Source organism: Cyanistes caeruleus, chromosome 2, assembly GCF_971803275.1.
Source record: "Cyanistes caeruleus chromosome 2, bCyaCae1.hap1.1, whole genome shotgun sequence".
Classification (NCBI taxonomy): Eukaryota; Metazoa; Chordata; class Aves; order Passeriformes; family Paridae; genus Cyanistes; species Cyanistes caeruleus.
The window spans coordinates 78592454-78614254 of NC_141702.1; the positions used below are offsets into that span (position 1 = coordinate 78592454).

The following is a 21801-nucleotide window of genomic DNA, read 5'->3' on the forward strand; positions in this document are numbered from 1 at the left end:
CCAGAAAAGTAGCCAGAAAGAGTCACTAAGGAGACTGAAAATCTTTCTGCTGAAGACAACTGAGAACAACACTGAAATTAAATCCAAGAATATTGAAAAAATAAGTTATGATTTTACAAATATTTCTATCAAATCACTCAAGCCTGTGCATTCAGACATGCCCTGTTTTTCTCTCATGTACCTGAGATGCTCTTTGAACAAGCAATAAGCAGCTGAGGTTGCATACAGTTTCATTGTTAACATTCTTTCTGGAGAACTAAATTTGGCACAAGTGAATTGGTAGCTCTGAGCTGGTCATCCACATTTCCAATAGATTTGTTCACCTGTACCCAGCCAAAATAGGTTATTATGCTTTCTACTTAGACTTGCTCTTGTTAGACATTGTTGCACGGCCTTTTCTTGTAAAATCTGGCAAGACTGAAATAGAAAAATGGGTGTTGCAACTCAGCCATATGCAGTTTAAAATATATATGAATCCCTTAAGTGGAAGAATTCAAGAAATGAGAGCAAAAGGTGAGGCTCGGCATCACAAGACAAACTAGGCTCTTTCCTCAGCAAATAGCCTTTCTCTAGGACAGGAACTGGATTGAGCATCTTAATGCAGAGCAGGCATGAATGAAATCAGTTACTTACACAACTGCATATACAGAAGCATAAATGCCTATCAGAAGAGCTTGCTGCAAAAGATTTTCCGCCCAGAAAACTTTAATTAAAACAGTGATAAAATCCAGAGAATTTGCAAAGCTGTCATTAACTATTGCAACTGTGAAGTGACCCTACTCTGTTTTCAGTCTTCACTGCCAATTATACACACACAATATCCTGTCCAGGGCATATTGCCAGTTCTGGCAGGAAGGAGAAGAGTCATCTTGTTTTAGACTTGACAAAGCATGGAGAGATTATTTGTTCAATAAATGCAATCATTTTGGGGATGAATGTTCTGTGAATAGCTTGTTTCCTTTCCCACCTTCTCAGATTTATCTGTCAAACAAAATCCCGAAATAACACTCATTCTGTCACTTGTCAAGTAACAGTTTACTATTGCCATTCGGAAGTGTGTGCCTTTTAAAGGCATGTTTGGATCTTGTGGTCTGTTCTGATGGGATTGGTAATGCACTCAGCATGCCTTTCTGATGGAAGCACTCCAAAAAGTCAGAATTTGTTCTCTAATAAGTACTCTCTCCTATTGACTTATAATTTCCTTTTATGCCTTGTATTTACTCTAACAGGCTCAGTTAAATGTGGAACTAGGGGAAACAAATAGAGAACAAACTGTGTATAAATGCAAGAAAAAAAAACAACTTAAGAATTCCATTTAATAATTATGAAGCAAAAAATGCTTTATATTTTTCCCCCATGTCTAGCATCCAGCAGCATTGGGCAGTGCTTTTAAATTGCACCTCGTAATTTAAACTGTAGAATGATGCAGTACTGCACCACTTATAGCATAGGCAAAAAGGGGTCAGATGTAATCCCAGCAGCAGGACAAGCTTTCACCTGTCTGTTAGAGACAGTTCTGAGCTCATTGAAGGGAAGGATGGGAGCAGAGTGCTGCCTGCAGAAAGAGGATGCTGACGCAGGTGACCTGGCGCAGGGTAAGGTTGCTATCACTTGCAGATTGTCCCTCTAAGAATGGATCACTGTTGTCGGATGGGCATTGCACCTCCCCCCCCCACTTTGCTGGTCCTCTGGCCAAAGTATTGGCAAGGAGAATGATAGAACAGTGGCTTGGGTGTCAAGAAGCAGTGCAGTGATCTTGATGTCCATCGGCATTTGCAAAATGCACCACACACTTCCTGCTGGTTTGCTCGTGCTGTCAGTGTGCCACATCACCGTGATCAGGCTTCCCTGCAGGGTGCTGAGGACCTCTCATCTGGATCCAAAAGTGCCTGGCTGCTGTACCACATACAACATGGACATCAGTGCCCTGTCTCTCACAAATGACAGCTGTGCTACCTGTGACCTGTGAGAATCTCAGCAAAAGGTGTTAGATCGTGGTTCTTGGACATTTATGTCCTCTGTCAAGATGTGTGACTCTGGGAAGACTTGGCCAAATATAGTTAGGTTTTTAGGACTTGATCCCGTGAAGGTGAGGCAGTTCAGGGGAACCCCATCTTCTGGAAAAATGCTAATACCAATCAAGTACATACTCTTTGGTTTTGGAAAAATACATCAGAATTTGCAAGAAGCTGCACTGCCCTACACAGATTCAAGAGAAAAATACCATTTAATAACTATGGAAGTGTAATCACTGAAGCCATTTTCCAAGGCATCCAAACCCCAAGAGTATCAAATATGAACATCTTTGGGGTTTTGTGTAAGGAAGTATCCACAGACTCCTGCAAATGTAGATTGTCTTCCCAGACCCCTAAAGCACCAGAGGTACAGGAAGCTAGTGCATGGACTGGCCTTTTTTCTCTGCTGCCAGAAGGGCAAGAGGATGAATGTATGACAGAGAACTTGTTCTGCCACATCGCAGCTCCCTGGATAGAACGAGTTATTGGTGTACATAAAACTAATAACTATAAATTGCTGTGGCTGGTGCTTGCAGGAGAGTGACGGTAGACCTTTGAGGAGAAAAGAAATTAGGACTTTCCTGATTTATGTATGACTAATAGATCTTTTCAAAAGTTATTTCCAAAAGGTATACCCACATCCATCAATTTTTAACCAGATCTACGCTACACTTAACTTGGAGGAGTGCTATTGCTGGTTGTACATACTCTCCAGGAAAAGGAACTTGAGTTTTGAATCTTGAGGTAAGTTTCAAGAACAGCAGCTATGACATGCAAAGCAATTGTAAGCTTGGCTGAAGGATATGAAACCAAGCCCAAATAGCCTAAAGGCTCAGGCACCTAGCTATTTGCTAGAAGATGTGAGGTCACTACCAGGAAGCATCAGAGGAGAACATCTCTGCTGGTTCATTGATGGAAGAAGTTTGGACTACCAGTGTGGTGCAGAGGCAATACTGGGCGGGATCAGTAGAGCTGATAGAGTGCAAATATGAGTATGAATAGTGATGGCAAGACCTTGCTTGGAAGCTGTATTCAGTCCTGGCTATAAGGCTGCTGGGATGACAGGGGAAAAGGGGAAAACATATTATGAGAGGAGATAAATAAATATAATTACCCCCTGCCCCCACAATCAAAAAAATAAAATTCCCTCAATTGCTTAATATAAGAATACAGAGGCTGACCTCAAGGAATGCTCCTTCAGGAGCATAGATTGACCGTAGGATGTCATTTGCAGGCAAAAAAAATACTTCAATTAAAAGGAGTGACCAAAAATTGTATAAAGCTGCCGTGATCACTTTAGTTAAGAATTTAGGCGAAGGCGCCTATCCAACAGAGAAAAAAAATCTTGAACATAATTTCAATTGGAAGAGTGATAACGACACCAAAAAAATCCCTAGCCAGTTATATGAGGGAGCATATAGCTGTGTAAATGAGATTATACATTGTCTCAGCAGGGGATTGGCCTTGCTGACCTAAGATGTTCTTTCTAGTCTTAAGTGCAACTGCTTAATTCTTTAGCTGGTGGTGCAGCCATTTCCCAGCCATTCACAAGGGGATATGCAGATGTGAACAGACAGGGGATAAATTGGAGTACCTCTGATTTACTATACAACCACTCTCCTAATCAGCTCTTCTAAGATAGAAGCCATACATATTTATACTAGAATCTCTGGTTTTGTTCTAAGCACAATAAAAAAAAGAAAGTCTTATGTAAACATATTAAAATACTTAGCATTTAACATTATAACTTCCACAGGCCTTTTTCAAGCGTAAGCAGAGGGCTAATAAGTTAATTGAAATATGTAATAAGTTTAGGATAAAAAAAATCTTTTAGGCCAATCATTTAAAAACAGAAACATTTTTGTACATGCTATTTAGAAGAACAGATTTAATAAAAGCTAATTTTTTTTCTATTTTTCTGTGAGGTTCTATGGTTGAAATTTTTTATTACCTAGCATGCTTGCACTCTGAAATTTCTTTGAAATTTAAGCCTGCCCAAAATAGTTAATATTTAAGCAAACAAAACAAAATTTCAGTGGTATCAGAGTGCATTTATACTGAGTGCCATTTTCAAATCCCTGTTATACACTTAAAATATCTGTCTTGCAGCAGAACTAAAAGAAACACTTGATATTGTGACTAACACAGGATAAGGTTCCAGTACCTAGATCTTTCTTAGATCCTGTTTGCAGAAGTCAATTTCTATATGCATCCAGCATTTAAAGCAAGAACAGTACAATTAAACAATTAAAATTAAACAATTAAAATTAAGAACCACAAAATAAATTTTGTGACTCTCCAGATGTTTGTAGGATGCCAACTGACTGTCAACAGCCACAACTCTGAAAATCAGGGGACATTTTTTCAGTGCTACTAAAACACAGGAAGACACAGAATGATCGTGTACTTTTGATTAGGTACTTCTTTTATCTCCTCACATATTAAGCTTAATGAACATTAGTTGAAAGTTTACAGGCTTGACTATTTATTTTCCCTCAAGATTTCTGCATTGATTATAAATCTCTTTTTTAACAAAAGCAAGCTGTACCTCTCTGATCTTGCAATTGCTGGAAAAGAAGTTACATTTTCTCCCATTGTGTTCCATTAGGGATAAAACCCAAATGAATCACTTGGAATTTGATAAAAACATCTATTTAAAGGTTTCCTTTCACACTCAAGCCAAATACCTACCTAAAGCCAACAGGTAGAAACCTATGATTGTCTCTCCTTGCTCTGTTACAGCTGCCTCTCTGGTCAGAAAACTGATGTTGTTGTTCCTCCAGGGTGCCTGTGCGGAAAACTGGACAGACATTTTCAGTGGAGCTTCTGGCCCAGAAATCACCCTTCCCCAGAACGTCCCGGTGAATAAAATGGTTCCAGCCTTTTCCTCAGTTTCTGCTCACTGTATTCAAGGGAGCTCTCAATAAGACTAATGATCTAAAGAAGGAAATCTCAAGGGACAGGAGCTTTGCAGCCTTCTGACCTATTCTTCTTCACTAATCCTATCTATTAATACAGCCTGTGAACCTGTGGCCAGCAAAAGACAGAAGATTTCCTTCTATCCTCATTACTGCTATGTGCAAAATCTGTAATGAAGAGCGTGTATCTGACAAAGGAGACAACTTCCTTTAAAATAAGGTGACACCATATAACCTACAGGCTCACAGGCACACCCACACCATACTGATACACTGCTCAGCTAGCTGTACTTTCATTTTTTCCTTCATTAAAGATGAGCGGAATTTTAGTTCAAATGAAATTCAGGAAAAATCTCACACAAAGTAAAAAATGGCACAGTGAAAAAAATCAGGGAGGTGTCACCACCTGAGAATGTGACTTTAACGTAGCATAAAAAATAATCTATTCACTTACTTTACCAGTGGGATAGTTGTTAATTTAAAAAGAAGGGAAGATAATTTCCAGAACAGGTTGAAAAAAAATTTAAGCACTTCGGATCATATATTTAGACTGCTAAGTACCCTCCAGTCTTGGAGTAAGCACCAAGTATGATGTGGGATTTTTCCCATACTGTTGAAAAAACGAGATTTTGTTTTGTTAAAGTGCATGGGATTTGAGTTAGACAGAAATACTTCTAGTCTTTTCTGAGGTATCAATGATTGTAGTTTAGACACGGCCTCTCTTACCAATCAGATTGTAGCCATAACTAAAAAACTTGAGTCTAAATTAATTCATCTGGAGCAGCAAGGTTTTCTGGTGAGCAACACATTTTCACTGCACTGAAATCCCTGTGCCTGTCTTGCACTGGCTTTTCCCTTCTCACCCTGGACAGCAAACTGGACCCAGTGGTGGGACCCAGCTGAAGGAAGCAGAGCACATCACTGTGGATCTCCCCTGTCCACAGGCTGAACTTGTCCTTCCTGGAGCAGACTGACTGCTCCTGTCAAGATTTCCTTGTGTTCGTTATGGGAGTGGAACCACAAGGGAGGGGAATAAAGGTAATGTGACAAGAATGGAAGGGGAGAGCACTGATCTACAGTGAGGAGGAAGACACAACCATGTTGTCATGAAAGAGAGAAACCTTCCTGCTAAAGGTGAGGACACACTCGCTTCAAGCAAAGTGCCTTGCAAGGGTTGCTAGCTTGACTTGTCTCACTCTTGTACCCAGCACTGGACTGCTGCTCTCACTTCCTCCAACCTAAAGTCTGCAGGATGGGTCTGGCAGCTCCTACAGATCACATTTCTGCAGGCCTGATTTTCCCAGCCGCTTGCCACAGCCCACCTCCTGACTCCTTGTGAGATCTATCCACAGACAGCTGGAGCTGAACCCTGACAAGCTTCCTAAAGTTCACTGCTTGGCAGACTGTGGTGGAGTGACCAAGACTTACCAGCTCAGTGATCAAAAATGGTCCTAGCAGTGTTCTTTAGGCCAAAGGCCTTCACTGCTGTGTGTCCACAATGGTTCCAGGTTGGCTCCAATATTCCCACCCCACCTAACTGCAGGCATCTCTTGACCATGCACACATCTCTCATGAGGCTGTCTGACGTGCCCAGTGTTGCAGTCTGCAACTTCAGGATCTCGTCCAGGGAAGCAGCAGGATTCTGGGGACCAGCACAGAGCACCAACGAGACGGGCTCCTGGTTCATGAAAGCATTTATTCAGCATGGGAACAAAGTCAGGTCCAGAACACAGAGCCCCGAACAGAGGCACAGCAGGGGTTGTTGAGGGACAGAACTCTTAAGGGTCTCCACCCTTGAGGGTGGAGTTCAGGGTCAGGGACCACTAGAAACACAGCAAGGGAGAACCCCCCAGGGACTCAACCTAATCAGAGCACCTGGGCCGCCCTTCACAAGGGGTTTGGGGTGGGACAATGGAACTCTTTGTCTTCCCTGGGGCACATCGCCACAGCCCAGAACACGTGGCCTTTTCTCTGCTGTGGTGCTGCTCTCTGAGGTCGCTGTTTGGGAACTCTGGGTCCCCAGCAAAGGCCTGGATGCTTTCCCAGGGAACATGAGCACAATCACGCATTTTAGCAATGAGCTGCAGCAGCCATTTCTAGACAGTTATCCGCCTGTGAGAGGATCAGCTCGCTGCTCAGATGGAGGGGAGGGATAGGGTTCTTGCTGAAGGCAATGCCCACGGACATTCACAAATGCTCAAGAAGGCCCATAACAAAGCACAGCAATATCACTTACTTTCAGGACAAAGACCTTGGGTCAGAGAAGACGTCCACAGCATAGAATCCATCACAAAGTCTCCATTCATGAATGCACATGCCTTCATTGGAATGTATTTTATCAACTACCAAGAGAAAGACGTACAAAAGGATGACACTTCACACTGGGCAGAAACCCAGTCCATGCTCCCTCTACTCTCTTGCTGGAAATGAAACAGCAACACAACTTGTCCCATTTGTGGGACAAGTCCAAGGCTCCTGGACAAGACTCCTCATCTTAGTGAGAGTGAAGAGGAAAGCTCCCCAGGTGTTTCCCTGCAATGAGGCATTCCTCACACCGCGCAGGTCCCTTCTGTGCAGCCAGGTGTCCTGGGACAGGCTGTTGTTTCCCACCCTGCAGGAATCCACACTCATGGCAAGCATAGCGGGTATTGACCACAGGCAGTGCTGAGGTGGCACAGCATGCTTGCTAACCACTTCCCTTTGTGCACAAGCAGTTTTCCATGGCATCTGACACAGGCCTGGACTTCCAAGTCTGAGTTTGGCGTCTGTTGTCACACTAGTGCTAGTTCCTCCTATTTTGATTAAACAGGGAGAGGGACAACCAGCAGAGAGGGGTTTTCATACGAGGGAACTGTATTGTTTACATAAATATGACCTCTCTGGGCATAAGTGCTTTAAATAGTAATAAGTAACAATGCTAATTATTCCTCTTTGCCAAAATAAAAGACAAGTTATATTATTTGCCCTGATACCCTGAACTTGAATTTTGGTTTTGCCCAGCTGTGAGTTTCTTCTGGCTTCATAGAGGTACCACAGCTCCATTGCCACTTCAACTTTACATTTCAATGAAACAGTCTTCTGCCAAGCCTTATCCCTTGTAATAATAGTGAGAAGGAAGAAAGAGATAAAAAAAAAAAAATAAATTTTTTTTGTGTTTAAGGAAAAAAAAGAAATCTGAGTAAACTGCTTTACATGGTTAAGCATCCTTTTTGATGATTGTTTTCCCCCCACCCCGGTCATCACACACTATGAGAGATTAATGCCTTGACTGGCATGCAGTTTTCTCCCTCCCTCTGGTGGCATCCTCCAGTGAAGAACAGAGGCTTTGCAAACTGCTGTGGTTTGTTTGGTGGGTCTGCAGCTCACCGTGCTTCCAAACGAGAGAAAGGCTCCCTCTGCAGATTACAGGAGCCTAGTTTCACGTCTCTCGGTGCTCTGGTGGTGACCAATTTAGTGGCTTCACAGAGATTATCCCCGAGTGCCTTCACTATCTTCACAAAGTGCTTTGAAAGGATTAGAGCAGCATCTGCTATGGGCAGTTCTATAAAAGGACAAGAAAACGAAAATGCTGTGGTGGTACAGGGAAATTACTGCGTTTGACACAGCTGTGACTGTGGGAAGGCATGCGAAAAATGGACTCGGATATGAAAGGATGCTAAAGCACCCCTTCCCTAAATCCATAGGAGCTACGGGCTGGGTCGGCAGAAGGGACACAAACAAGGCGAGCTCGCCCTGGGACACTGTGGCCCCTCCTCTGCTGCCCCAAGCTCAGCCGTCCCTCCCCAGGGTGACCTGTGGGGACAGCAGGGCCTGGCACCCCCTGAGCAGGGTCAGGGCTCCGGAGCGAGCCCCGGCTGGGAGCAGGCACAGGGCACCCCAGAACCGCACAGAGCCCCGGGAGTCCCGCACTGCCCCTGCCCGACGCATCCCTGAAATCACCGCTGCGCCTGGGGCTCAGGCAGCGGCTGCCGGAAGGCAAGTGAGCCAGGAAACCCCCCGAAACCACCGATATCTCGGGACACCTGACTAAAGAGAGTGATGAAATGACCGGATTAGGACACAACAGGGCAATTAAACCCATTTTACAAACACACCAAACCAACCAGCGGTCTCCGCAGCAGCAGGCAAAGCCAATTTAGAGCAGATATAAGCCAGCAGTACCTTCTGTCTGTGATGCTAAAATGTGCAACAGCCTTTGAATCCTCCCTATTTGCCTCTCTAAATGCTTTCAAAGTGACACATATACCAGTACAAAAAAGGCAAGAATCACAGCAGCACTAGCTGGCCTGACATACTCAGCCTTAGGTTCACACTCGTAACTCAGGTTACATTAAAACCCAGTGTACTGTTTCCAATATAGAAAAACAGAAAAATCCTAAAAATTAAAATTTGTGTGTGACAGAAAACATATGATGAATGTTCCTAACAAGCACCTGTTTTCCCTGAGGAGCACAGAGATTTGAGCAGTTGCCAGAGGAATGATTATGTCAGAAAGGTGGTGTCAGTTCACACAGAACTATTTTTTCACAATACCTGTTATACATGGGTTAAAGGAAAGGACCATAGAAGAAGGAGGCAATGGGTTAAGATAACCAGATAGAAAATTGGTTTTGTGGAATGAAAATACAGTTTAGTCTCTGTAAAGCATACAATTTTCAGAGATTTTACAGAAATGTAATTGAGGGATTTCAAAGCAAATCAAATGGTTGGAACATGTCCATATAGATTCTTTTTGATAAATTATTTTAATTTTTACTTCACATTTTTAATTAGAATATTCACTAGAAAATGAAAAAACTGTCACTCCAACAAGACACCACTTAGTCTTGCAATGAACACAATGATGCCTATGTTATGCCTATGGATTTCACCAAGGTAGCCAGAAAATGCATTTTATTTCAGTGACAGAAGATCTTTCCAAATACAGATCACTTATTTTTTTTTTTTTCCTGGTTCCAATAAAATACACTTCTTGAAAGTATTTGCACAGATTCTTTTCTAACACACATTGAATGAAAGGAAAAAAAATCCTGAGATAGGTAAGTCAGGCTTAAAACATGTTAATGGACAAATGGGAATGCCTGTCCTGCTGCCTTTTGGAATTGCTTACCTGTAAGAACAAGACCTGAATCTGCTCTTTTGCTGCTGATGTTCAATTTTGTAGAACAAAACCACACCTGAAATATTTAAACTGAAGAGAGATCACAATGTGAAACATGCTTGACCACTTATATTTCAAAACATGCCTGTTTAACCTCGGACATTAACCCTTGCTGTGACATTTTAGCATGAAAACAATTGCATTCCATGCATTCTTTATTTAAATGTCTAAACCACATTTCTTCACCTGTGTTGGCTTATTTGCCAAACCCAATTAAGAAAATGGTTACATCATATAAATGAATATAATGAATATCTATAAATAATCCATAGTAAAATCCATACTTCTGCCATGATTTCTATTGATGTTAGCCTATTCTGTTTCATACATTATTCTTGTTCTCATCAATCCTGAATGCTAATTTTTCTCTGAGGGGTTGTGTTCTACAGCTTCTGACAACTATAGAAAACTACCTGACAGAAAAAAATGTTTGGTCAGTGCTTATTACTGCAATATACAGTTTTAAATTAACTGTTTCTCAAGGAAAACTGTTTAGATTGATGCTAATATTAAGACAAGCTACATTGACGTTTCAGATACATTCTACTTTCATGTTGAAAGATGATTGAAGAGAAAGGAAAATACTTTGTGTGAATTATGTGGCTGAAGCTTTGTATTATTTAAACTCCCTGCTCTGAGCTGAACTTCCACCGAGTAGGTTAGGTGATGGTAAAGAAAGATAAAACCTTCTGGGCTGCTGAATCAGTTTGTGAGAGATCTCAAGTGAAGTGTGGGAAGTCGTGCTTCTGAGGTGATAGTTTCCTAATACGAGGTGGGGCCACTCTTGGCAGCCCAAGAGTGGCTAAAAGGCAGGAACCTCTCTGAGGCACAAAGGAATACAGGAATACAAGGCACAAGGAATACAAGATTTGAGCTCTTTTATTTCTGTCTTCATGAGTTGCACTGGGGTTTTTTATTATTTATTTATTTTAAAAAATATTACTGCAGCTTCTGCTACAGTAAAACTTCGCTTTCAAAGCATTCCAGTCATCCTTGGTGTGCTCATTACAGTAGCAGGTTTAAACAAACCCAGTTCAAAAGAGTGGCTGGCTGGTGTTCTGTCACTGGGGTGCTTTTACTCTCTGTGTTGCAGCAGTGTTTCACTGCTCCAGTTCGGAGGGGAGCCCAGTGAGAGCATCCATTTTCCCCAAATATCGGCTTGCGTCATATGCCTGCAATTTCAAAATTGTACATGTTTTGAAACGTGAAAACTGATCCTTAATTTCTTAGGTATTGATTCAAAAAGGCAGAATGTATTGGGGTTTTTGTGCTTATCAAGCTCTGGAGTACACTAACAGGGGCAGGTGCACTGAATGAGCTGCGACTTTGACTCATGTGAAGAAATCACTCTCTGCAGAAAAGGCAGAACAAAACCACCAGCACTTCATGTATCAGCAGGACTTTAATGTCAGGAGAAACTTCAGGTTGCATTCTAGGGACCAAGCAAGCTATTGTGAATTCAGCAAATTAGGGAATTAGAGGAAGAAAAAAGGCAGCATAAAGCCTTTCAAATGTATTTCATTTATGACAAAAGAAAATAAATAAAGAACACTAACAAGGTAAAAAGTCTCAGTAACTATTCAATACAATTCATACTTCCTAGCATCTACCATTCTCCCTGGTGTAATACTTGCCTTTCCATGCTTTCTCTTCTTTATGTTTTCAGGCAGTTGGCTTCAGTCAGGGGAGGAAATGGTTACAGGGAACATCATTTTTCCTTCCATTTTTTCTGAAAGAGAGATGACGGTGGTGCCCAAGCAGCACGATGTTGAAATTGCCAATTTCTTCCTTCTCTTTCTAAAGCCCACTCAGGGTTTCTTTTGATACATTTTCTTTCTTACTTTACAGCTTGTTCTTTTAATTTGGTCTGCAACTCCACATTACGTCTGAATGACCTGTATAAAAAATATCTTACATAATTTGTATACCTCTTTTCTGTTTCCTCCCCTAGCTATAAACCAGTTTTGCCTGTGTCCAAGGTTTATATTTAATTGTTTGCTGCTGAGCTGTCCATAGCTCTTAACTGACATTCCCATGCCCTCTTCTCTTATCCTCTTCATGTCTGCACTCCTCTCCCCAGCATCTCGGGTTGCCACAGGCAGCCCTCAATAGCCAGGACAGGCCTTTTTTCACTTACAATATTAAGATGATGGAATAAATATTTCTTTTTACACAAAATAATTATTCACTATTCTTGTCTGTACAAAAATCGTGGTTATATCCCACGATCAAATCAGGAAATAGTAACCTGATAATTAAAATAAACTGCTGTCACAGCTGAGCCAGCTACAATGAAGTTCCAGGCAGGCTAAGGCAATTTGAGGCAAAGCAAGGCTGACATGCCTTAGTACTGCAGTGTCAGTACGTAGTCCGTGGTATATCACTAGCAGTAGCAGTAACTGCATTTCTGGGCCTGCTGGTTACACAGATCAGGCAGTGGCTGGACAGACCTGCATAGGCTTCACTAAAGCTTTGTTCATCACATAAAATTACAGAAAAAAGCAAGCCTCCTGCTTAACTCCATCTGTTCTTGTGCTATGTCAAATTATGCACAGGTTGATTCTTACCACTTTGAAAAAGTGTGGGTTTTCTTTTGGATGATGCTTTTTGGTTGCTTTTGATGACACTGAGCATGCTTAGCTCCAATATCCAAACAAGTAAAACAACAGAGACTTTTATCTTAACGTGCTCATATGAGATTGTGTGCAGGCAGCAGAGCAAAACCTAGGGCAAAAACTGTGCTTTTGTAGCATTGCATTTCCCATCACATCCAAGAACAGAGCCTGTGAGGTTCCTGTTGTCATTACTGTTGTGTTTGCCTTGCACAAAACATCCAGAATTTACAGCATGGTAAGGTTCATACCCTGAAACTTCCCATTCAAACCTCAGGTTTGTTGTCTTCCTAGAGCTTCCATTCAAAGTGATGAGCTTTCCAAGGACTTGACCACAATTAGAATTTGATCCTGGATTAAGAGAATACACACCAGGAGGAGAAAATCACTGAAAATATAAATAATCTTAACCTTGTATTATGCTTCTGTCAGCTGAATCCACTTCAATGTTTCCAGGTACCAGTTGCTATTATAAAATACATCCTGTAGACTCCTATGAAATATTTAATATTAGCATTCCAGCAGGTGTAGGAGCAGGTAATAGGAGCGGCTCATAACAATGACCAGTCTAGGATACTGCTGCATCAGAGGAATCCTAGACATGCTGGTTTCTTCTTTTTATGAACTCTTGCCCTTTATGGGCCTCCTGTAAGTTTCTTTTGAAAGTCAAAAAGAACATATCCTCCCAGAATCCTGAAAAGGACAAATGTTTTCCTTCTTGTACCTAGTTCATGCTCCTGCACATCTCACACACTCACAGGGATAATGAACATCTCCAGAATACTGAGAATGTCACTCACACAATCAAGATTAGAGTTTGGAAAGCATCTAACCTATTAGGAAGTCACTTGAAAACAGTACAAGTCTTTAGAGAATCACTTGCAAGCTATATAACAATACACAATCAATACAAGACTATAAAGTTTTATGGACAACAAGACACTTTTCCTTACTTCCTATGTTGTTGCTTAACATCAAATATTAGCCTTTTATTCCTTCTCTTATACTAGGCTTTTATCCATGCATTAAAATATCAGTACTCACAAGTCTTTATGTCTGAGCTCCCAAGAAAGAGGAAAATAGAAATTTCCCCCCCTTTATATGATTTAGTTTACTTCAGGCTAGTACTTTTCCATACATCAAAAATATATGAAAAAGACCCAAACATTGTATTTATGCTTACACAGTGGTAAAGGTCTCTTGTTGCTTTGTTGAACAGGATATATGACTCTAACATTCCCACTCTGGAAAGTTAGTGGGACCATTATTCTTGGACAAACCACTTCAGTTTTTCTTTCAAACTTGGGGAAGAAGTCAGGAGTGCAATTTCTAGAAAAGCAAACTGAGGTTTGGATTGCCACCACATACCTACTGGCTCTTTTGTGTGACTGCCAACGGAATTCTGCATAAATCTCAGGTATCTCGGGCATATGGTAAAACCCACAAGTTTTATCACAGACATTATTTCCTGACATGAACAGTTTTAACAGAAGCATCATTATGCCACAGAATACAAGTGTTGTGTGAAGGGACTCCATTCTGGCTCAGAATTTAATTTGGCATTTTGTAGCAGACAGATTTCTGCCAACAAACTGTGTATAGACAGTATTTTAAAACCAAATTGTACATACTCACTCTATTAGAGAGGAAGGAGCTGAACATCCATACAAGCAGTGGGATTTTACAGAAGAAACTTTGACTCCATTAAGCTTTTATTCACTAAAGACAAGACTTGTGGTCATTTGCAACAACACCAGTGAAAGAAAGTGAAAAATGTCACAAAGTCTGTATATATTGTAATGCCAGAAACCTCTGTCAAATTTCAGGGCTTTGGCTTCCCTAAGAATATTTTGGAAACATAATAAATACATTATAGGTTACTCTACAGACGAAACACAGTCAGCTGGTGATTCCAAAACAGTGCACCTCAGAGGCAGAGCAAGAGAGGCAGCACTGCTGCTCCACTGGCTTTCTAACACCTGAGCCCCACCACCAGCACCAGCTGTGCTTCAGCCCCAGCACCTGTGAGGAGCAGCTCATGCCTCTTGAACTCCCAGTGCAAGAGCCCCAGGTTTCACCTTGAAGGTGAAAGGATAAAGCCTGCATGCAGTCACACACGTTTGCCAAAGAATGGGGGTGGTGGGATGACAAGAGCACAGGAAGATGCCCGTGTTTTTGCAGCACGTCTTCCACTTCTCCCCTCGGCACCACTGCCCACCCCACTCTCTCTCATCCTGGGCTTTTGTGTAGAGAAAGGCTGATTCTCTTTACAGTCCCTGCTCAAAGGATTTAATGGAGTTGAAGTACTCATTTATTTACTTTCCCATCCAAAACCCAGCACCTGTACAAAGTCAGAGTATTTCAATTCACTGGGTTTATTTGAAGCTGACTTCTTTCCAGCAGCATTTCCTAAAGAATAAAAGGCAGGTGTGCCATCACTCTATCAGCCTGCTCATCCTTGCAAATTTGAAGCAATGTGACAGTCCCAACACCTGTGACAGAGTTTCAGATGTAAGGATTATAAGAGGTTTCAGGTAAAGCTTTCTCAGCTTATAATAAAGCCAAGTGGGAATTACTAATAAGCTTTCCTAGCCTCTTCTCTTAAAAGGACATCAAAAAGGGGCGACAGGGGTTATTTGTCTGTGTCTTCACCACAAGGCTGGGATCAAGAGTCTTAGAGAAGATAGAGATATCATCACCTCAGCAGTCTTCAGGATGCCATGGTGGTACACAGACAGGCTATAAATGTCAGTCTTCCTTGTGGGAAACATTGATGCAAGACATATGTAAAAACTTTATTTTGTTTTCTGTTAAGCTTCCAAGCATTTCACATTTCTAAGTTGATCTCTGTAACAAAATGGTATTGATGCAACTTCAAATTAAAAGCTTGACAAAAAAGGTACCAGTAGCTTCCACTGAAAAAACATATGGAGCTACAAGGAGCTTTTCCATGTGAATGAGCACAGCATTTCTACAAGAGGAATACGCAGCACAACGTAAGACCTACAGAAGAGAAAACACTGTCTCTTCTTTCCCTGGAAGGTTTAAAAACATCAATGCTCTTTGCAGGGACTCTGCTCTGAGATGAATTTAAAGAAAAGGAGGAAGCAGGTGACTTCTTAGAGAAGAAACAGGAACTTACAACTCCAGTAGGGATTTCAGAGTGGCTTGCCTGAAAATTACAGTCTCTTTGATCTTGTAAATAAATGTCAAAGTTCCTCAGTACTGCAAAAGAAGCAGTATCACCTTCACAGAGCTGTTTGCCTGGTGTATAAATAAATGGGCTGCTTACTTGGGCAAGAACACATGCTACCAAGCAAAGTCAGAAGAGGTGAGGAGTTGCATCCAAACTGCAGCTTGACGTGGCCAAGGAGCTGGGCACTTCATCACATTGCCCACTTTTTCTCATAAACCTTTGAACAGGTCACTCAGGGCTGTATCTGCTGAGAGAAAACAGAGACCATCACTGTTCACAGACACACAAGAAGTGAGTTTTCAAAACACTCTCAGTTCTCAGGTCACTTTACCAGTGTAAACTGGAAAAATAAAGGATAAAATTTGAACAGCATTTTGCACCATTAGGGTGCCAAGGCTTTTCACAAAGGGCATTTTATTTTCTCAGGCAAACCCCAAAATCCTCATCAGTCTTGGGGCATGGCCACAATTCATGGAAGCGATCCGAGCCTTGCTTGTACCTAAGGGGAGTTTTAAGGTTCCTTTATGATACTAGGTCAGAGATATTTGCTTTCTCATAGTGCCTTCAATTACATGGTATCTCTTGAGAAGGAGAATTGTAAAGCTCATGGCTACTGGAAGTTTCCTTTAAAAGGCTACAAGAAATGTATGGCTACAACATCCTGACTGGAAAGAGGAGTTGGTAGAGCTATCCATATTGTGGCAGTACTACTACTGAATGTTCACTTCCACTTGGAGCAAGAGAAAGTCCAACTGAAAGGCATCTGTGTAATTTCAACTGACAGAGGCAAACCCCCCCAAAAATAGCAATTGGTCATAGACAGAAGGTTGTGTCTCCATTGTCTATGAGGTTCCTTCTTTCCCCACAGCAGAACACTCAGGGAAGTAATTCACAGCATGGCAGCCAAGATGGTTCTCTGCAGAAATGCTAGATTTTCTACCCTGTGTGGGATTTCTGGGAATGAAAACTGATGGCAACAGGAGACTGAGAATGGATGAATACCTATACTGCAATCAGCTGTTAGTCAAGAACAAAAACCTTCTAACATGTGTGAACAGCAGAAGGAAATCTCCTATCAGAAGCTTCTTGATGCCATCCTTGGTATCCTAGGTACACAACTCAGAAGCCTACACTGCCATGCAGGAACAGCAAGTGGAGAGAGCTCTGGCAGAACACACCTAATTCACAATTATCCTCCTAAATCTTTAAATCTGTAACATAAATCTGTATGTCAGATGAGATCATACAGATATTGCCAATAGCTCAATTGTTCCCCCTCCTTACGTACACCTGCTAGAACCTCAGGGATGAGGAGGAATGCTTTGTTAAATAGATCCTTGATCCCACCTCTGACCTAACACTTTCAATCATGGTAAATCTCAGCTATGCCCTTCCTACCTCACTCAGGGCTTTCCATATATTTTGTTTTCTGACTCTTAAGCACCTTCACACCCATCACCAAAGAGTATGATTTCTGTCACTTTAGATTTGGATGTGTCCCAATCTACCCCCATTACATGCAGCCAACACTGGAAGGAGAATGTCTCCCACACCATGGGAAAAAGGGTTCTGTAGTAAAGAGCACAAGTCTTTCTTCTCTCAGTATTATTCCTGGCACATCCTCAGATTATTGACTCTGGTGATATAAAAATGTGTCATTCCAGTATTATACTGTCTCAGTATATATTCTTTCAAATACCTGAAAATGACTTCTCAGACCCCAAAGGAACATGGCATCAAATAGCTGGGCAAAGACTCTCAGGGCACCTTCCATCATCTGTGCAAGGAAAAGAATTAACAAAAATAAGCTTTTTTTTGTTTTGTTTTGTTTTTTTGAATGCTCAGTAACAGCAATTTATGCATTGCTATGTGGATTAGCAGAAGCAGCCAGGAAAGTCAACCTGCCAGAGTGCTATTAACAGCTTTGAGAAAGTCCCATGCCTTCTCTGGTATTGGGCCCTCCATACTGCATTGTATGAGAATATTATTAGCCTGACAGTTGACATTGTGAAGCTAAGATTCGCCTTCATCTTACACTTTTGCTTTGCTGCCTCAGTCATGGTGAAGCTGAGCACCCCATCTCAAGCTGCCTGAAGGAGTCCAAGTCTGTTCTCTGAAGTCCAGGGCTTTCTGTCTGTCACTTGCCTTTCTCACACACCCTTTCACATCAGCCACCATGTAGACTGGCTTGTTCCTGGCCTTATGCCCTGCCTTATGTCCGCAGTGCTGGACAGGGAGATGTGTGTCCCTGGCTGGAGGCAGCATGATTTACTGTCTTCCAGGGCAGAGAGCTTGCTGGCTACAAATTCTATTTTTGCCCCTGCACTTTTTGATGTTTAAAACTATTCTTTAACCAAAAGGCTCAGCTTTCATGAAGGGCTTCGAAGAATAATTTAATTTCACAAGATCCTTTACATAGTAATGGCAATAAAGCCCGCTTAGCTTTCACGGAGTCTTGCTTTTACCAGTCAGTACTGGGGGCAAGTCACTGACCACAGAACCAACCAGGGACTGCTACAAGTGCAGTCAGACTCATGCAGTCAGATTTATAAAAATACATTTATTGTTTCAGAAGAGATGACAGCAAACTCTCTGTAAGTAGTTGTACATACACATGAAAATAGTAATTATTGGCTCCAGGCACTGAATGTCTTCAAACAGGCCCTGAATTCCAGGGAAACAGAAGGTATATTGCAGATGGGCAATATATATATATCACACTATATATATATATATATATATATATATATATATATATATATATATATATCACACTGTAGTGATGTATAGTTCAGATGGCCTTAGGAAGAAGAAACACAGACCTAAAGGTGAAAACCCCTGAAATATTGGTAGGAAATACATACTCACCGGGGAGCATTAAAAAGAGGTTACTTACCTTACCCTCAGCATTTAACCCTCCACAGAATGAACTCCCATACCAACTGCTACACGAGAAAGTATTCAGAGCTCATCCCTGGGGACAGCTTCTGTAGCCAAGCAAATTATCACATTGTAACAAACGTTGTAAACCATGTCTTAAATTAATAATGAGAAAGAGTACAGAAAGCCTTTCCTGTGCTTGTCATACCACCTTCACAAAGTGATCGCGTGTGAATAGCTTATCTTTGGGCTTCATTTTGAGATGCAACACCCGAACTGAGCGATGCTTCAGTGGTGACAGATTGCTGCCATCCTGTGGCAGGCACATGCATTTCAGACTGACACTTGCCTGAGAGAAAACAGTCCTTTAGGGTGTCGTTTTAGAATGAACTGAACAGTATTATTCTTAAATGCCACAGAAGGAAAGACAGTCGTCTGTAACCTGCAATATTCATACCTTAGAAATCCATGGCCCGTTACAGCGATTCTACTAAATTACTCTCCAAGGCAGAAAATAAGGACCAGGTGGGAATCGGCTCATGTCACCTTTTTACTTGGAGAGGTATTGCAGCATTCAGTGGTCTACCTCTAGCCCAGTTCTAACCTTAACCATTTCAGACTGCTAGTTCCAGAATGGACATAAATAAAAGGATATCCCTGTTTCTGATGGCAACTCGGTGTCTTCAATTGGAAAAGCCATCAAGACAGCTCCAATAAGGTGAGCCCTCTGCTAAGATTGTATCTGAACTCAATACAAATTGAGCACCTTTCCTAACACTGAGTTTGAGGGATGTGTTTAGGGAGATGTGTGGCATAAATGAACCAGTGAATGACCAGTTGATAGTCACTTTCTAAGACTCTGTTTCTCATATCTTGTTTCCAGCTCTAGTCTTTGGTGGGAAAAAGTTTTCTATAACATGGCTTTGAGACCCAGGCATCTGGAAACATGTTAGAACTTGCAAAGTGACAGTATTGTTTAACTTGTTCATCAACGACCTGGATGAGAGAGCAGACGCCTCATCAGCAAGTTCACTGATGACACAAAGCTGGGAGGAGTGATGTGCAGCATTTCAGGACCTTGACTCTGGCTGGGCAGATGGGCAGGGAGGAACCTTCTGGAATTCTACAAAAGGAAATGCAGGGTTCTGCACCACTACAAGCTGGGGGCTGACCTCCTGTGGAGAAGGACCTGGGGGTCCTGGTGGCCATCAAGCCATCAAGCCATCCATGAGCCAGCAGCCTGTCCTTGTGGCCAAGAAGGCCGTGGAATCCCAGGGTGCATTAGGAAGGGCATTGCCAGCAGGCCAGGGGAGGTGATCCTGTCCCTCTGCCCAGCCCTGGTGAGGCACATCTGGACTGCTGTGTCCAGTCCTGGGCCCCTCAGGACAAGAGAGACATGCAGCTCCTGGAGTGGCTCCAGTGGAGGGTAACAAAGGGGATTGAGGCACTGGAGCATCTCTTAGGAGGAAAGGCAGAGGGAGCTGGGCCTGTTCAGCCCCGAGAAGAGGCACTGAGAGGGGAGCTCATCCATGGCTGTGAGTGTCTGAAGGGAGGTGCCAGGAGGATGCAGCCAGGCTCTGCTCACTGGTGCTGAGCAGTAGGACAGGAGGCAACGGGCAGAAAGTGATGCACAGGAAGCTCCACCTGAACATGAGGAAAATCTTCTTTACTGTGTGGGTGACTGAGCACTGGAACAGATTGCCCAGAGAGGCTTTGGAGTCTCTCTGACTGGAGACGTTCCAGAACTGTGTGGACACAATCCTGTGTAGTGTGCTCTAGGATGAGGAATGTGGTATCCAGGTTTTATACACTATAAAGGAAAAAAAGGAAGAAAAAATGCAGGAACAACATTCAGTAACTAGATCTCCCGGTTCATAGTTTCTTTATGAATTATTGTTAGGACTGAACAGTGATCACCTAATCCAGCCAGCTGGATTGCTGATCAAGACATTCAAACAAAACAGCCAGAATTCCTGAGGTAGGTCCTGGTCAAAAGAATGTTAGCAAGGGAAGAAGAAATTTCATTTCACCAGTTCATTTCACTAGGACAAACCATTTTAACACATTCCCTCTGGTTCCCCAGGTGTAAGAAACTTTGTAAGGAAGGTAACTAGCACTTCCCCATCATTAGATGGCCCCTATAAAATGCTCCAACCACACTGCTACCTGCAAAATTGTGGATGCTTTGAAAATAAATTGTATTGTCTTTGCGTTACAATAGACAGATTACATTACAGGTAGATTGCCTGTATTGCACTGTTTCTGTTTAGGGTTAGAATAAACAGTGCTGTGCCCACAAGAAAAGCAGAACACTAAATTCACAATGTGACTCAAGATCCATTTTGTTCCAAGATTTCGTATTTTACTGAATGACAGTCTTAGTGGTTTTTGGAATGTCTTTATATCCCGGGATAACTTGGGAGGTTCATGAGTTTTAAAAATTAGGATTAGTATCTAAATCAAATAATAATTCCACCATTGCCCAAAAGAAAGATACACTGCAGAGTGACATGAGGAGACAATAGATTCCGGTTTGGATCCATCAGAACCAGGAGCACTCCACTAGAAAGCTCTGCCAGTGAGGCTGCTGCTGTCCACTGCCTGTGGCTGCCAGAGATGGAGAAGCAGGCTTCCTGATGCACGGGCTCTGCACCATCTACAGCTTCATGAGCTGAAACCCAGACCATAAATTGTCCCTTTGGAAATGAGCAGGCAGCTGCTGTGAAAGGTGCAGTGCAGATACACACTTGATTATCGACACTGTTGCAAAGTACACAGGGAGCCATTTCTGGTCTAGCTATGCTTTCCAAGTGACAAAGACACATAAAAAATCCCAAGGTAATCCACTCTGAAAGCAACAACAATGTCAGCAGCTACCCTACTACTCCAAGTTAAAGGCTACAATTCCCTGGCACAGTCAACAGCAGATGCTCTTTATCACCAACTCTTTACACCAGCTGGGAGTCCAGTTACATCATTATCTGTCACCAGAAAGGAACTGATGTTGTTTTCCACTTTC

General features: G+C 42.1%; 1 protein-coding gene and 1 long non-coding RNA gene across 2 annotated transcripts in view; both read right to left on the reverse strand.

Annotated features, from left to right (window-relative positions):
* LOC111927041 (visual pigment-like receptor peropsin) overlaps positions 1 to 4836 on the reverse strand; it is a 29916-nt gene extending 25080 nt beyond the window's left edge. Inside the window, exon 1 of the mRNA XM_023923826.2 lies at positions 4707 to 4836. Within this exon, the coding sequence (XP_023779594.1) occupies positions 4707 to 4827 (121 nt within the window). The 5' untranslated portion in view covers positions 4828 to 4836. The remainder of the gene's footprint in view (positions 1 to 4706) is intronic.
* A 10158-nt stretch (positions 4837 to 14994) lies between these two features.
* LOC147654949 (uncharacterized) lies at positions 14995 to 20592 on the reverse strand. Its single transcript, XR_015283532.1, has 2 exons — positions 17602 to 20592; positions 14995 to 16149 (listed from the first exon to the last, which is right to left on the reverse strand). It is a non-coding gene; the product is annotated as an uncharacterized LOC147654949 (long non-coding RNA).
* Between the last annotated feature and the right edge of the window lie 1209 nt (positions 20593 to 21801).